The 16,366-nt window shown below is 36.3% G+C and overlaps 1 protein-coding gene across 1 annotated transcript in view; it reads right to left on the bottom strand.

Moving 5' to 3' along the window:
• HAUS6 (HAUS augmin like complex subunit 6) overlaps positions 1–16,366 on the bottom strand; it is a 39,357-nt gene that overhangs the window by 11,647 nt on the left and 11,344 nt on the right. Inside the window, exons 6-12 of the mRNA XM_081066588.1 lie at positions 15,600–15,665; positions 15,245–15,293; positions 12,731–12,901; positions 10,670–10,863; positions 9,900–10,026; positions 9,322–9,424; positions 1,360–1,441 (exon numbers count right to left, since the gene is read on the bottom strand). Coding sequence (XP_080922714.1) covers positions 1,360–1,441; positions 9,322–9,424; positions 9,900–10,026; positions 10,670–10,863; positions 12,731–12,901; positions 15,245–15,293; positions 15,600–15,665 — 792 coding nt within the window. The remainder of the gene's footprint in view (positions 1–1,359; positions 1,442–9,321; positions 9,425–9,899; positions 10,027–10,669; positions 10,864–12,730; positions 12,902–15,244; positions 15,294–15,599; positions 15,666–16,366) is intronic.

Genomic DNA, 16,366 nt, shown 5'->3' with positions numbered 1-16,366 from the left:
ATCACTGAATTCTGGTTTAAGTATGATAAAGCTTCCAACAGCTCACTCGACCAAAACCAGCCATGAGATTTATGGAGACGAGTACTTATAATTTAGTACCTGTGAAAGAGAATTGAATGTGAAAGAGCTAATAACGCACTTACTCTAAAAACTGCATTCTTTCCATGTTTTTTTAATTGAATAGTTGTATTGTTCATACTCACATATGAATTTCCCAGTTAACTACATTGAATAATGACAGAATGCCAATACAAATAAAATATTTAGTATAATAGCTGAAGTAGATGCAAAAAAAGGGTATTATTTCTTTAAGTATAGTTTACCCACATTACACATTACTAATGAAATATTTTATTATGAAATACCTTTGACAGTAAAGAATTCGGAGTACCAAGTTTATTTCCATATCCCAATAACTCAACTCTTTACCTGTCTTCTGCTATCAAGCAGTAATAATCTTTCATATCCCATTAAGCATTTATCCCTCATCACCAAAAGCTTTCCCCTACCTGCCTTTCCCAACCTATAAAGGAAATTGTCAAAAGATAACTTTAAGATCTAGGAGCCTGAAAGAGGACAAATGTGAAAATCAAAATATATTTAATAAAATTTCTTTTTCCCATAGTAAGAGAATTCATTTGAATTAAATTCGTAGGGGCTGTGCCTGGCTCCTGTAGAATTCTGATAGAACGCGTACATCTTAGTACAAAATTCTACTTTAAGAAAGAATCTTGACGTTCAGTGGAGCTCATAAATATAATCTGATTTACACACTAATCTAACTCCATCAATCTTTAGTCCAGTGAAAGACTTTACTTTGCTCTCTCATGGGAAGACAGACCAAAAACATAATTACGATTGGGAAGCACCAACTATTCCCTACTAGCATGCTTTAAGAACAATTCTGATAAGGGGAGAAAATACACAAGTCCACTTCATTCACAGAACCAGAGGGCGCCACAGAATATAGACTGAAGACTACCAGAACAGATGATCTCAAAGGTCCCTAATCTCTTGGATTTAGTCATTAGCTATTAAGTGGTTTCAAAAAAGTTCACAAACACAAAAGCACAAAAATTCCCAAACTTGCATTAGATAATTTCCATGTATGTTTTCTTCTTCAAAAATGAAATGATCCCTACGAATCCCATCATTTGGATATAGAAAAGAAAAAAAAATATGCCCATGCATCAGAAATGTTGTATTTTTCCAGAAAGTGTAGAGTCACAGTGAAAAAATACTGTCTGGTTAAAAGAAGAAAACTATAGACTATCCCATAGTAGAGAAGCTTGGAAACTGGCTGAAGATAGAACTGTAATATAGGGGGGAAAATCAATAAGAAAATCCAATTTGTCTTACCTGTTAGCTGGATCATATGCAGTTCCTAGTATATCACTGGCTCCTCTGAAATAGTTTTCCTGGTTATTTTGCTTAGATGTATCTAAAAGAATAGGAAAATTAATTACTTTTTAATAATGTTTTTACATTCTAATATTTGGGGAACTCTTCAAATTTTACAACTTCTAAAAAGAACAGAAAAATCAGAATATGAATGCTAATAGGAAAAGACAATGATTCAATTGTCAAGTGTAAAGTGACACACAGGGCAGTGATAGAGAATATCAACAGGCTTTTCTAAAAAGATTGATAGCTCATATTAAGTGTCCAAAAGGGACAGCCCACATTTCTCCACATCATATAGCCACGCTTCATGTTTAAGTATATAGAGCATGAACTTACCATATAAACCAGCAAAGCCAAGAAGTTCTAGTTCTTAGCATATTTCAGCCCAGCATCTATGACATTAGTCAACCTATGTACTTATTCTTCAACATATTGAAGAATTGTGTCTCTATTGTACCAATAACGGGAGGAAAAAAAAGATGGAGACCTGCCTTCAAGGAGTTAGTGTAGAAAAGACTACTGATGAGAAGAGAATTATGTATACTGTATTAGGATAGAAGTATGCACAGAATGCAAAGAGGCAGAAAGGCATCTGGCCCAGATTAGGAAACGTGAAGGAGTCAAGAAAGTACTGAGAGGGCAGCCTGATGGCTCAGTTGGTTAGAGATGAGATCTGAACAAGAGGGCTGCTGGTTCGATTCGCACATGGTCCAGTGAACTGCGCCCTCCACAACTAGACTGAAGACAGCAAGCTGCCGCTGAGCTTCCAGAGGGGAGACCAGATGGCTCAGCTGGTCAGAGTGTGAGCTCTTAACAAGGTTGCTGGTTCAATTCCCACATGGGATGGTGGGCTGCACCCCCTGCAATAAAGATTGAAAACGGCGACTGGACTTGGAACTGAGCTGCGCCCTCCACAACTAGACTGAAGGACAACGACTTGGAGCTGATGGGCCCTGGAGAAGCACACTGTTCCTCAATACTCCTCAATAAAAAAAAAAATTAAAAAACATAAGGACTATCTTTAAAAAAAAATAAAAAAGAAAGTACTGAGAAAATGAGGTACAAGTTTGCTATGCAGGAGCAGAGGGTATATCTAGGGAAAGCATGGCTAGATTACAGAGTATTTGATATACCAGGGGCTCCTCATCGTTCAACATCTTAGCTTATGAAAGACTAAACATGTGTCCAAAGTGTTACTATATAAGAATGCAATGTATATATAAAGCAATGTATATATAAAGATTTCCTTTCAAACCATCATAATAATATGGCACCTTTTAAGTATTTTCAATACCTTGTGCTTTTGCAGCTACTATGATGGAATTACTGAGATTTATAAAACGTTCCAAAAATGAGCACAAATACAACTAGACCACAAACTTAGTAGACAACCATAAACTAAAATGATTATGTGCGACTATAAACACTGTCTGATGGTGGCAGGCAGGCAGAGTTGATGCACATTTGTTCTGGTATGTAAGAAAGTAATTAGAAGTCCCACCAATAGGAGTTACAGAATGAAAGGGTCAAAAGAATGAGAAAGGGGCAATATTATTAGGTTGGTGCAAAAGAAATTGCGATTTAAAAGGTTAAAAATTGCGAAAAGCGCAATTACTTTTGCACCAACCTAAAAACGAGATATTAGTGACTAAGTTTCCAGAACCGAAGAAAGATATGAGCCTTCACATTTAATAAGTACATACAAATCCCAAAAAGGCTAAATAAAAACAAATCTACATTAAGACACACCTCAATGAATCTGCATAACACAAAAATAAATAAACATTTTAAAAGCAAGCAATCATACCTACAAATGAATGACAATTAGATGGACCAATAGTAAATGTTTCAGAAACAATAGAAGGTAGAAAGCAATGAGATTATATCAAAGTCCTAAGGAAAAATAAGTGTCATCTAGAAACCTATATCCACTCAAATTACCACTTAGGATTAAGTGAAAATAAAGACATTTTCCCTAAAAAATTAAAGACTACTCTTCAGGCTCCATCACTAAAAGAAGTGAAGGATATACTTCAAAACATACTTCTCAAAAGGAAAAAGAAAAGTAATATTGACCCAAAAAAAAAATCAGTAAATGCATTGGTAAATCTAAACACACAATGATTGTTAAAAACAATTTCTATCAATGTCATTAAAAAAGAGGGGGTAGGGGCATTATTCTAGATTAAAAGTTAATAAAAGGATAAAACAACCCAATGGTATGAATGAACCCTCCTTGGATTCTGAATCAAAAATAAACATTTACAACGGACATTTTGGGGGATAAAAGACATTTTATTCATCAACTTTAGAGTAACAGAACAATACTATGTATTGTTAGATCCATATATATAAAGTAAAATTATTATAAACACACATCAGAATAGGCAGAAGATTCATCAGGATAGTGGTTACCTCAGCAAATGCAGGAAGAATGGGATCAAGAAAAGGCAGATATCCAACAGTTAACGACATCTGTACTTAAAAAAAAAAAAATTCTAACGCAAATGTTGCAAAGATTTGTCAAAAAAATGTTCAGTAAGCAAGTATTTATATTATTCCCTGTATTTTTCATATTCTGAAATATAACTTTAAAAAAAACAATTTAAGAGAAAATTACTTTAAGTAAGTCATAACATGTAAGACGTAGGAAGGGAAAAAGTTGTTTTACAACAAAAAAATGTAAAATAATGTTGCTGCTCCCCAGCTCAGACCAAGGCTCTACCCTTGGGAAATGAAAGGAATCCCAAGAGTACAAATTATGCAGTCAGAAGAAAGGTCACCTCCAGAGAACTTATCAAACACCTACAAAAAGTAGACTTCCAACTGGACTTCTTAAGCAGACACAAATTTGCCCCATCTTCAAGGCAGAGATCTCTGAATGGACATGAGGACAATTTCATGGTTTCACAGGGCCTAAACTAAATCTGACAAGAGTGCAAAGGCCCTTTCCAAACTGAAGTGAAAACACAATGAAAACCATATATGCCAAGAGCTATCAAAGTAATTCTACATAGTAAGTAATGTTCTACTGAAGGTCTTTTTCTTTCATCAAACCATGTAGTCAAAATGCTCTACCCTTCTGCTAGCACCTATTCTGAGCCTTGCTCTCTGGTCTATGGTCTTTCCCAAAGAGTGTGCTTCCCACATACATCTGACTCCCAAACTGATCACTTCTCCTGGTAGTTTTCACTCTTTTCTTCCTAAGTCCTGCCATGACATCTTACATTTACCGAACCTAGTAACAATTTCTTGTACATAGTATGGGGCAATGGGGCAAACTGAATATGAAATATTAGATATTATAGAGAAATTAATTCTTAGGTGTGATACTGGAATGATAGTTGAGGAAGCTTACTTAATAAGACAGAATTGTTCATTTTTTTAGGTGTGATATTATGGTATGATAGTATAGTAATTATATAGGAAAATGTCATTTTTATGGGAATGCATGCTGAAACACTTAGAGTGAATATTATAATGCCTAGAATTTACTTGTTTTAGAAAAAATACAAACATAAACAATAAAAAGAAATATGGCAGTGTTAATTGCTGAAACAGGTAGTAAGTATTCAGGTAAAAACTACTCTTCTATCATGTTAAAAAAATTGTGGGCTTCTACACAAAAACTTGTAAACGAATGTTTATAGCATTATTACTCGTAATAGTGGAAACAACCCAAATGACCATCCAAGGATGAATTCATAAACAAAATACGGTTTAACCATACACTAGAACACATTCATAAAAAGTAATGAAGTACTGATACATGTTACAACTTGAACTTTGAAAATATTCAAAAGTGAAAAACTGTATATGTGAAAGAAGCCAGACAAAAAAAGCCTCATCATAGTATATGACTCCATTTACACGAGACATCCAGAATAATCAAATCCATAGTGACGTGATACATTACTGGCTGTCATAGACTGAGGGATGTGGAAATGGGGAGTGACTTTTAACGGGTACGGAATGGGTACAGGGTTTCCTTCTGAGGTAATGAAAATACTCTGGAACTAGACAGTGGTGATGGTTGCTCAACTTTATGAACTTACTAAATGCCAATGAGTTGTATACTTTGCAATGAGTGAAACAATGTGCATTTCACCACATTAAAAAAATAACTGGAAGTATCTTGATCAAAATGGCGGTGTGAGGTGAGCCTCCGAAAAGCTCCCCTGGAATTTACAACTAATCGAACAACAATAACTCCACAAATAACTCCCTGCACAGCAGACAGGCAAGATGAACAGGCCCACTACTGAATTTACCTAGAGGTGGGCGAATTGTGCAAGCGGGGGAGGAGGGAAGGGAGAAGTGCGGGTACGGAGCTGCGCAGGCGCAGGATGAGGATCTGGCTCAGTGCTCCAAGCTCGCTGCATCCCGGAACTACCGCAGCTGCGGGAGAGGGAAGGACTCAGACTGCTAGGGCTCCACTTATGGCGCACAGGGCTGAGGGGGCAGCATATAGCACGGCTGAACCCAACGCTCACGGCAGAGACCTCGGAGCAAAGACTGAGGGAAGAAGGCTGAAAACAGTGGTTTAAGCCCTCACTGCCGAGCAGAGAACAGAAGCCTTAGGCACTGAGACTAGCCGCCCCCTCCCTACCCTCCCAGAGCTCGCCCCGCCCCCACCTGCCCGGTGCTAGAAGCGATAAAGTAGCAGTGTCAGATCAAAAGAACAGAATATTTGCTGCTCTGAGAACTGTGGACTGCAGACACAGATTCACAGCCCAACTAGTTCCGGTGAAGGAGAGGGAGCTGTGGAAGCAGGACCGGCTGTGGTGGTGGTCGCCGCCATTGCTCTGGGCCACCTCTCACAACTCACCCTGCCCCTGGCCTCACTTATCTGTGAGGATCCCTGCAGGAGTAAACAGAACTGCTGAAACATATGGGCTCTGAATCTGGTGCAGGAAGAGCTTTGGAACTTCAAAAGCTCTCCGCATCCCACAGGGAGGTGGCGCCCTATGACCCAGGCGAACTGTTAACAGAGGAGAGGCCCGTCTCCCAGGGAATCCCCCCATTGTGTGAGAAGCTAGAATAGTGCACAGAAAACACAGCACTACTGTGTGAGAGAGGAAAAAAAAGGCTGCAGTCGGACAGAAAATAAAACATTCTACCAACAAGTACTGGAAAACAAAAGAAAGACCTCTTCCTATCAACCTGTTGCAGAAGCCACTCCTGTAGATGTCTAGGAAGAGAAATAATAAATCAGTAATTGCCATGAATAACCATGGCAACAAGACAGCTCAGAAAGAAAGTGAAAAGTCTCCAGAAAAGGAACTTAAAGATATGGAAATATGTGACTTAAATGACAGAGAATGCAAGATTGCAGTTCTGAAAAAACTCAATGAGATGCAAGAAAACACACAAACGCAATTTAATGAACTCAGAACGCAATCAAAGAACAACATGAGCATTTCACGAAAGAGACTGAAATTTTAAAAAAGAACCAAATGGAATTTCTGGAGATTAAGAACTCAACAGAAGAAATTAAGAATGAAATAAGCAGCTTAGGTAGTGGAGTTGACCAGATGGAGGAAAGAATCAGTGACATCGAAGATAGAAACCTGGAAATGACACAGATGGAAGAAGAAAGAGACTTGACACTTAAAAGAAATGAAAGAATTCTACAAGAACTTTCTGACTCTATCAGAAAGAGTAATGTAAGAATAATGGGCATACCAGAAGGAGAAGAAAGAGAGAGGGGAACAGAGAATATATTCAAATTGTTGATGAGAACTTCCCCAACTTGTGGACAGAACTGGATCCTCGAATCCAAGAAGCAAATAGAACACCTAATTACCTCAATCCCAACAGGCCTTCTACAAGGCACATTGTATTGAAGCTGTCTAAAATCAACGACAAAGAAAGAATCCTCCAAGCAGCCAGGGAAAAGAAGATGGTAACCTACAAAGGAAAGCCCATTAGATTATCATCAGATTTTTCAGCAGAAACTCTACTAGCCAGGAGGGAGTGAAACCAAATATTCAAACTATTGAAAGAGAGAAATTATGAGCCAAGAATAATATATCCAGCAAAGATATCCTTTAGATATGAAGGAGGAATAAAGACCTTTCCAGACATACAGAAGCTGAGGGAATTTTCTAATACATGACCTGCACTACAAGAAATACTAAAGGAGGCTATTCGACCACCATCAACAGGGACAATTTGTGGCAACATAAAAAGGGGGAGAGTAAAGGCTTGAACCGGAATATGGGAATGGAGAAAGTAAGCGTGCTGAAGAAAATGGAATACTCTAAATATCAAACTTTCTTTTACATAAACTTAAGGGTAACCACTCAAAAAAAATCCAGAACTGAAATATATACTGTAATAAAAGAAGAAACAGAGGGAAACATCACAGAACACCACCACCCAGAAATAATAGACAACAACAAAAAGGCAAAGAAACAATGGAGACACAGCCTTACCAGAAAACTCAATATAGAATGACAGGAAATTCTCACATATCAATAATCACCCTAACTGTAAATGGACTGAACTCACCAATAAAAAGGCACAGAGTAACAGATTGGATCAAAAAACTAAAGCCAACCATATGCTGTCTCCAAGAGACACATCTCAGCTACAAGGACAAGCATAGACTCAAAGTGAAAGGGTAGAAATTGACATGCCAAGCAAATGGTACCAAGAGAAAATCAGGTGTAGCCATAATGATATCAGATGAAACAGACTTCAGAAAAAGATAAAGAAAAAGATAACAAGAGACAAAAAAGATGGACATTTCATAATGGTAAAGGGGACTATACAACAAAAAGACATAACAGTCATCCATATCTATGCCCCCAAGCAGGGAGCACCAAAATATACCAAGCAACTACTAAGAGAACTAAAGGGAGAAATTAACCAAAACTCAATTATACTAGGGGACTTGAATACGTCATTGACAACTATGAATAGATCATCCAAACAGAAAATAAATAACGAAATAGCAGCCCTAAATGACACATTAGAAGAAATGGACATAATTGACATATATAGAGCACTTCATCTTAAAACATCAGACTATACATTCTTTTCGAGTGTACATGGAACATTCTCAAGGATAGACCATAAATTGGGACATAAAATCAGCCTCAGCAAATTTAAGAAGATTGAAATCATACCAAGCATATTCTCTGATCACAAGGCTTTGAAACTGCATATCAACTGCAAAAAGATAGCTAGAAAAAACATAAATATATGGAGACTAAAGAACGACTGGGACAAAGAAGAAATTAGAGGAGAGGTCAAAAGATACATAGAAACAAATGACAATGAAAATAAATCCTACCAAAATTTTGGGGATGCAGCGAAAGCAGTTTTAAGAGGGAAATTTATATCATTACAGGCCTATCTCAAGAAACAAGAAAAATCCCAAACAAAAACTCATAGACACAGACAATAGTTTGGTGGTTACCAGAGGATAAGGGGGGAGGGGGTTGGTAGATGAAGGTAAAGGGGATCAAACATATGGTGATCGAAGGAGAACTGACTCTGGGTGGTGAACACACAATGGGATTTATGGATGATGTAATATAGAATTGTACACCTGAAATCTATGTAACTTTACTAACAATTGTTACCCCAATAAACTTTAATTTTAAAAAAATAAAAACAGGGCCGGCCCGGTGGCACAGGCGGTTAGAGCTCCGTGCTCCTAACTCCAAAGGCTGCCGGTTCGATTCCCACATGGGCCAGTGGGCTCTCAAAAAATAAATAAATAAATAAATAAATGCTCAGATATATAAAATAAAAAAAAGAAGTATAAAAAAATAAAATAAAATAAAAACAATTAAATAAATAAAAAAATAACTGGGGGAAGAAAAACAAGAAAGAATATAAAGAAACAGTTATCATAGTGAGAAATATTGATGAGAGGGAAGTTTAAAAGAGAAAAACATAACCAACCTGGAAGTGAAGCAGGGTACTGCAAAAGAATGCTTCTTGCATATGCTTCTTCTGAGGCAGGATCAAATGAAAGGGGAGACATAGGTGGCAAAAGATCCACAGCCTTAAAACAGAATTCATAGTTTTGAAATATACACATTTTACTCACTACCAAAATTACAATACTAACTTAATCTCTGAATGGGTAATGTTCCCCCCTAACAAAGAATCACTATGCATATAAATCACCCTATAATTATTTTTAAAACAGAGTACCATATTAGGAACATGGGAACTACTTTGGCCTCCAACTGTGCCTCAAATGTAATTAGTATTGAACATCAAGAGGAATAACTCATTTTCTTTTTAATACAATTCTCTATATCTAATAATAACTACAAGTCACAACAGTAGCTTGATGAATATTCTAATATGTATGGAAGAATTACAGAAAAGAAACATTTGAAATTTCGGCTCAGATGAAAGGATGACAAACACATACACACATGACCTAGCATTTCTAGGTCATCTGAAACATGATAAATCAAGAGATCGCCTACATTAAACTACTCTCCGAAAGGCGAGTCAACATGACTTACTGGAGTCCAATCTTTAATTAGACTGAAAGGAGACAGACCAAGAAATTCTTGCCACTTTTTATGCCATTCTTCTTGTTTTGCAATAATAGAATGTCTTATAGTTGTAAGATCTTCTTTTAATTTACGCCTATAATAGCATAAAATATAACATTATTCAAAACATGAATATATTTTTTAAATATTGAATACAATTTAAGAATAGTTTGTAGAAAAAGAAATATAACTGAAAGTTCAACCAATACAGTACATATAAATAGAATAAACTCTCACAATGAACATTCAGCACTTAAAATACCTTTTTATCTTCTAAGACCAGAAAAAGTAATCACACATCTATTATTCCATTTATCTTTTAAACATTTTTTTCCTGGTTTTAAACTCAAGCAGAAATTCTCCTCCCACTCGCTGTGCATTCCTAAAGGCAACCCATACCTCCTCGTCATTCTGCTCAAATAAACAACTTTTCTGACTCTAGTTTTAGTAGTATACCCCACAAAACAAAAGCTACAGAAAAGTTAAAGTTATTTCATTAAGAATTACACTAAGGGCGAATAATACATTCCAAACAAAAAGAAAACTACCTTAATTTTCCTTTCTACTTTATGCATCTTTCTAGGACTTAATGACATAAGGTTTTTGAGTACTATTAAAATTTTCACACTTGTTTGCCAAAGCTGAAGAGTTGTTAACTATACAAGAATTGTGTTGAGAAATTATCAAAACCATCCTAACTCCTCCCCCAATAAAATAACAGAATCTTCCTAAGATACCTCATATGCTTCAGATCCGATAATCTTTCTCTCTGAAATTTGGTCTCTTTTTCAAGGAAGCGAAGGTCTATTGTCAGTGTTGCTTGGTCAGCCTGACAATATTCATATTTCATTACTTTCAAGACTTCATTTAATAACTGAATAACTGTTAAGAAGTTCAATTTTCCAGCCTCATAAACATTTCCTATGTGCAACTAAGGATTCAGGAAAAAAAAAAGTCAACTATAGGTTCTTCACATAATAAACTATTGCATAAATATATCTGTTTTTTTTACTATTATTGAAAAGTTACCTTAAAGAGTGAAAAAAGTCAAATGTCTACCCCAAAACTACGTAAATAATTTTGGTCCAAAGAAAACTATTGTGAAAGAATTAACATGCCACGCTACATTTTTATAGTATGCAAAAACTTGAAAACTAGAGTAAAAAAAATGTAAATAAATAGAAAACAAAATAAAGATGAGGAGAAAGAGCAGGCTTGGAGAAACATTATGAATTCACGTTTTAACAAAAATTACAAATTGTTGTCCCTAAAGGCTGAATCTAAACTTAGACACGTTTATATGGCCTGTACAGTTCCAGTGTTTTAAAATCATTTGAATTAGTTGCCAACATTTTTACAATCGTAAATTTCACATAAAAATTACTATTTCTCCAAAGACCCCAACAGTTTCTACTTGATCCCTATTGTTACACACAATTACACTTCACTTATATACATTACTCTCTAGTCCCTACAGGAATCTGAGTTTGCAGATCCCAACTTTTATGTACTCTGAATCTGAAGTGCCTGTCATATCACCTATTGAAATGAAAGCTCTTCAGGGTCATAATATTTTATCTTTGTATCTCCTATACTATAATCAATACCTGGCATACACTACCGTGTTTCCCCAAAAATAAGACCTAGCCGGACAATCAGCTCTAATGCGTCTTTTGGAGCAAAAATTAATATAAGACCCGGTATTATATTATGCTAATTATATTAATTATGTATTATATTTACTATATTATATTAATTATATAAGACCCAGTATTATATATTATATTACATTATATAAGACCCGGTATTATATTGTACTATATTACATTATACCCAGTCTTACAGTAAAATAAGACCGAGTCTTGTATTAACTTTTGCTCCAAAAGATGCATTAGAGATGATTGTCCGGCTAGGTCTTATTTTCGGGGAAACACTATAGTAGGTGCTTAATAAATGGTAAGTTTACTAAGAAAAAAAAAAGCTGGGCTATTCAGATGGAAATGTCCCACAAGCAAATGAAAATAATTTGATATAGTTTATGTAGAAAAAGAGAGACCGGAAACACCAATTTGAGAACATTATTATATAGGAGGCTAATGAAGCCATGGAATTGGATAAGAAAATACAAATGAATTTGTAATGTGGGAAAGCAAAGGCAAGCATTAAAGGGCAGATGGGAATATTTTCATTTAAAAATCAGACAAAGAAAAAGGAACCAGTGGAAAAACTGACAACGGCAGTCTGAAAAACCACAGAAGAGCAGACAGACACACTGAGGTTACAAAAACTAAAGGAAGAAAAGACTTTAAAATACATAATAGCATCAAGATGAAAGAGAAGCCAGAAAGGATAGTCTTTTTACAAAGACGTTTAGCAATCAGGAGGTCATTATTGCTCTACTTGAGAATTTATAAAGAACTAAGTACCTACTCTTTAAACTATATACCGTGTTTCCCCGAAAATAAGACCGGGTCTTATATTAAGATTTGCTCCAAAAGACGCATTAAGGTTTATGTTCAGGGGATGTCATCCTGAAAAATCATGCTAGGGCTTATTTTTGGGTTAGGTCTCATTTTCGGGGAAACACAGTATGTAATACCATATGAGGTACAGACAATTAATAAAAGTTGATGGATATAAATATATACACCCTTAACAGTACCTCTCTTTATGGAAGTTTTACTAGATATACTCACAAAAATAAATTCTGGAAACAGTAGAAAAACATTGTAAGAAAAACTATATAAAATTATGTGAAAGGAGTTTTCTCAAAAGCTTCCTTAATATCAAATGCTTACCTGACACATTTGTTTCTCAATTTTGTCGAGTAAGAGCCCTGGAACATTGATAGTAACATTAGTTCCATCTAAAGTATATTCGTTAACAAGACTAAGGACTGAACTAACAACTTCTCTCTCATTTTCCAAAAACGTGAGTGTTTCATTCACTGAAGCCCACAAAGACCGAACCTTTAAAAACAGAGACAAACAAAATATTAAAGTCTATACATAATCTGTACATAAAGAAATGTAAAACAAATATATGCTCACTCCCAAGAATAAATGAAGTATTCCTGGTTTCTGATGAGAAATTAACTAACTGCATTTTAATAGTCTAAAAGCACTGATAGTACTTCTAAGGGGCCTTTGTAACTAAAGAATTTTTCAGGAGAATCTAGCCCAGTATGATTTTCGAAACAAATCTAAGAAACCTTATACTACAGCAAGATGCAATTAGTATTTCCGGTATTCTGACACGCCAGCAATCTAATAAAGATTTTTCAGGGAGAAATAATAACACTACACACGAATTTTAACTCATTCAAGTTTTAAAAAGTTAAAATGTGAAAAACCATGCTTCTTTTAAAAGCACCAAAAACTGTTAACCCAAAGGTCTGCCTAGAGTAAAAAGTATATTGTACTATATTCATAGAAAAGAACGCCATACAGCAATGAGAAGGAACACACAACTATACAACACAATAGCATGGATAAAACAGCATGAAAGGAGTCAAACACAAAAGAATATATTCTAGATATTCCAATTTATATAAATAGTTCAAGAGCAGGCAAAACTAATCTTTAGTGTAGTAAGTGAGGACAGTGTTTATCTGGGGGAAATGGCTGTGAATGAAAGGGGATCGAGGCTTCAGAGATGCTAGTAACGTTGTTCCCTAAACTGGATGCTGGTTACATGGATGTCACTTTGTGAAATTTTGTCTCTAAGTATAGACTTATGATTTTTGCGCTTTTTTGAATGTTATGCCTCAACAGAATTTACAAAAGAGGGAGGGAGGTGGGGAAATATGATAATACCCACGTTGGTGTCTGTCTTCCCATGGTGGAAGGTAAAGTTGTCCCCAAAGGAAGATTCATTGGCAGATAGTCTAGAGGTCTCACAGGATAGCATTTTTGGGTGAACTTATAAAGATCCAGGATCTCGTTCTCAGAATTTTAAAGTCTAGAAATTTTACCTTGGCAATAGCTCAAAGTTGAAACTGAACAACATTAACCAAACTCAGGAGAGATTGCTGTGAAAACTTTAATAGGTTTCATACCAACCGATTAAATTTACAATCAAAGATACTGCATTCATTAATCGGAATATTCATATTCACTAATCTGGAAACTGTGAAAAGAAAGTGGCTTTGCCATTTTTCTTCATTGCTGTGGCTCTAACACATAGACAAATGCCTGGCACATGGCAGGCGATCAAGAAATTCGCTGAATGAATGAACAATTATTTCCTGAGGACAGCACTCCCCTTTTCCAGTGGCAAAGTGCCTGGGAAGCCATATTAATACCCAAAGCAGCTTGGTGATCACAGAATCAGAACAAGGAGCCTGAGGTGTCATCTAAACACAAAGGCCTAAGAAAACACTCCTATCCCACATGAAAGCCAACCTCTGAAAGCCTCAGATCATTTATGTCAGCCATATTCCTCTCTACCAAGCTAGCCTCAAGTAACTTCTCATTTTTCTTCCATACTTACCATCTCCCTTCAGTTAATGTATTTTATTTACATAAATAAATACTATTAAGTTACAATCAAGCTGAACTTTTCTTGTTGGCATGAAAGACTTTAAATTAATCATATTTAAAACTGCTTTTGTATATATTTACTCACGTATTATAAGCTAGTTTTTCCAACATAGTCAAACATTTTAGAGATACCCTGTTGATACCTTTATCATTTATAATGAGTTAAAAAATAAAAAGTGCTGGGGCCGGCCCGGTGGCTCAGGCGGTTAGAGCTCCATGCTCCTAACTCCGAAGGCTGCCGGTAAGATTCCCACATGGGCCAGTGGGCTCTCAACCACAAGGTTGCCAGTTCAATTCCTGGAGTCCCGCAAGGGATGGTGGGCAGCGCCCCCTGCAACTAAGATTGAACACGGCACCTTGAGCTGAGCTGCCGCTGAGCTCCCAGATGGCTGTTGGTTGGAGCGCATCCTCTCAACCACAAGGTTGCCGGTTCGACTCCCACAAGGGATGGTGGGCTGAGCCCCCTCAACTAGCAAAGGCAACGGGACCTGGAGCTGAGCTGCGCCCTCCACCACTAAGACTGAAAGGACAACAACTTGAAGCTAAATGGCACCCTCTACAAATAAGATTGAAAGGACAACTTGACTTAGAGAAAAAGTCCTGGAAGTACACACTGTTCCCCAATAAAGTCCTGTTCCCTTTCCCCAATAAAATCTTTAAAAAAATAAAAAGTGCTACAAAAAGAAATGACTGTCCAATTAAGTAAGCAAAGAGCAAACATTGCATATTACAAAAGTAAGATGACATTTCCCCCTTCCAAAGTTGTCTCACCTTTTCAATTTTCTCTTGTATATTACTTTGGTCATCATAAGGTTCCATTCTAGTTAAAAATTAAATAATCTCATTAATCATTTTTTTAAAATCACATGGTCATTTACCATCCAAAGAGTTAATTGATCTGCAAACCCACCCCCTAACAACCACTCTAATTAAAAACAAAAATAAAATTCTCAAAGCAATAATTTATTAGAAGAACTGGACTAGGAATCAGAATTATATTCTATATTTATCATCTAACTATTGATATATTATTTATAATGTTGCTGGGACTCTCAGTTTCCTTACCTGTAAAATGCAGAAGCTAAACTAATATGTAAGGCAACCTTCGGCTCTAGAAGTTACTTACTTTTTTATTTGGTTTTGATGTCCTATATATTCTGATCTCAAAATTCGTACTTCTTTAACTGACAATCTGCAAGAAAATACACAAAATGACAACTATACAGAAGCTCCTCGACTTACAAGGGGTTACATCCTGATAAACCTACTCCACGTTGAAAATACCGTAAGTTGAAAATACATTTAATACATCTACCCTACCAAACATCACAGATTAGCCTAGCCCACCTTAAACATGCTCAGAACACTTACGTTAGCCTAACTTGGGCAATTGAGTTTCATCTTAAAAGTCATTGTCTTCCCCTCTTCTTCTCAACAAAGCAGGAGACACAGATGGGCATTTTGTAAATATGCTGGATGCACAAACACAGTATCCCTAATGCTGGCACCACAGTACACTGCAGTGTTATCGGCTGTTTACCCTCATGACCGTGCGCCTGACTGGGAGCTGCAGCTCACTGCCGCTGCCCAGCATCACGAGAGAGTATCTTAGCGCATGTTGCTAGCCCAGAAAACGATCGAAATTCAAAATTTGAAGTACAAATTCTAGTGAACGTATATGGCTTTCACACAATCATACAGTTGAAAAATCTGAAGACCAACCATCGTTAAGTCAGGGACCTTCTGTAATTCCATTATAATTAAATGGTAGAGCCATTTTAATATTTCCCCCTTTCCTATCTTTGCTGAAGGCCTCTGAGGACTGCTCTTCCAAATACAGCCAGCAGCCAGCTGAAGGACTCTGCACTCCCTTTTGGAGTTAGAGAGTGATCT

The sequence above is a fragment of the Rhinolophus hipposideros genome, assembly GCF_964194185.1.
Source record: "Rhinolophus hipposideros genome assembly, chromosome: 11".
Classification (NCBI taxonomy): domain Eukaryota; kingdom Metazoa; phylum Chordata; class Mammalia; order Chiroptera; family Rhinolophidae; genus Rhinolophus; species Rhinolophus hipposideros.
Note: the sequence above shows the minus strand (reverse complement) of the source record. Positions and strands in the feature narration are given on the sequence as shown.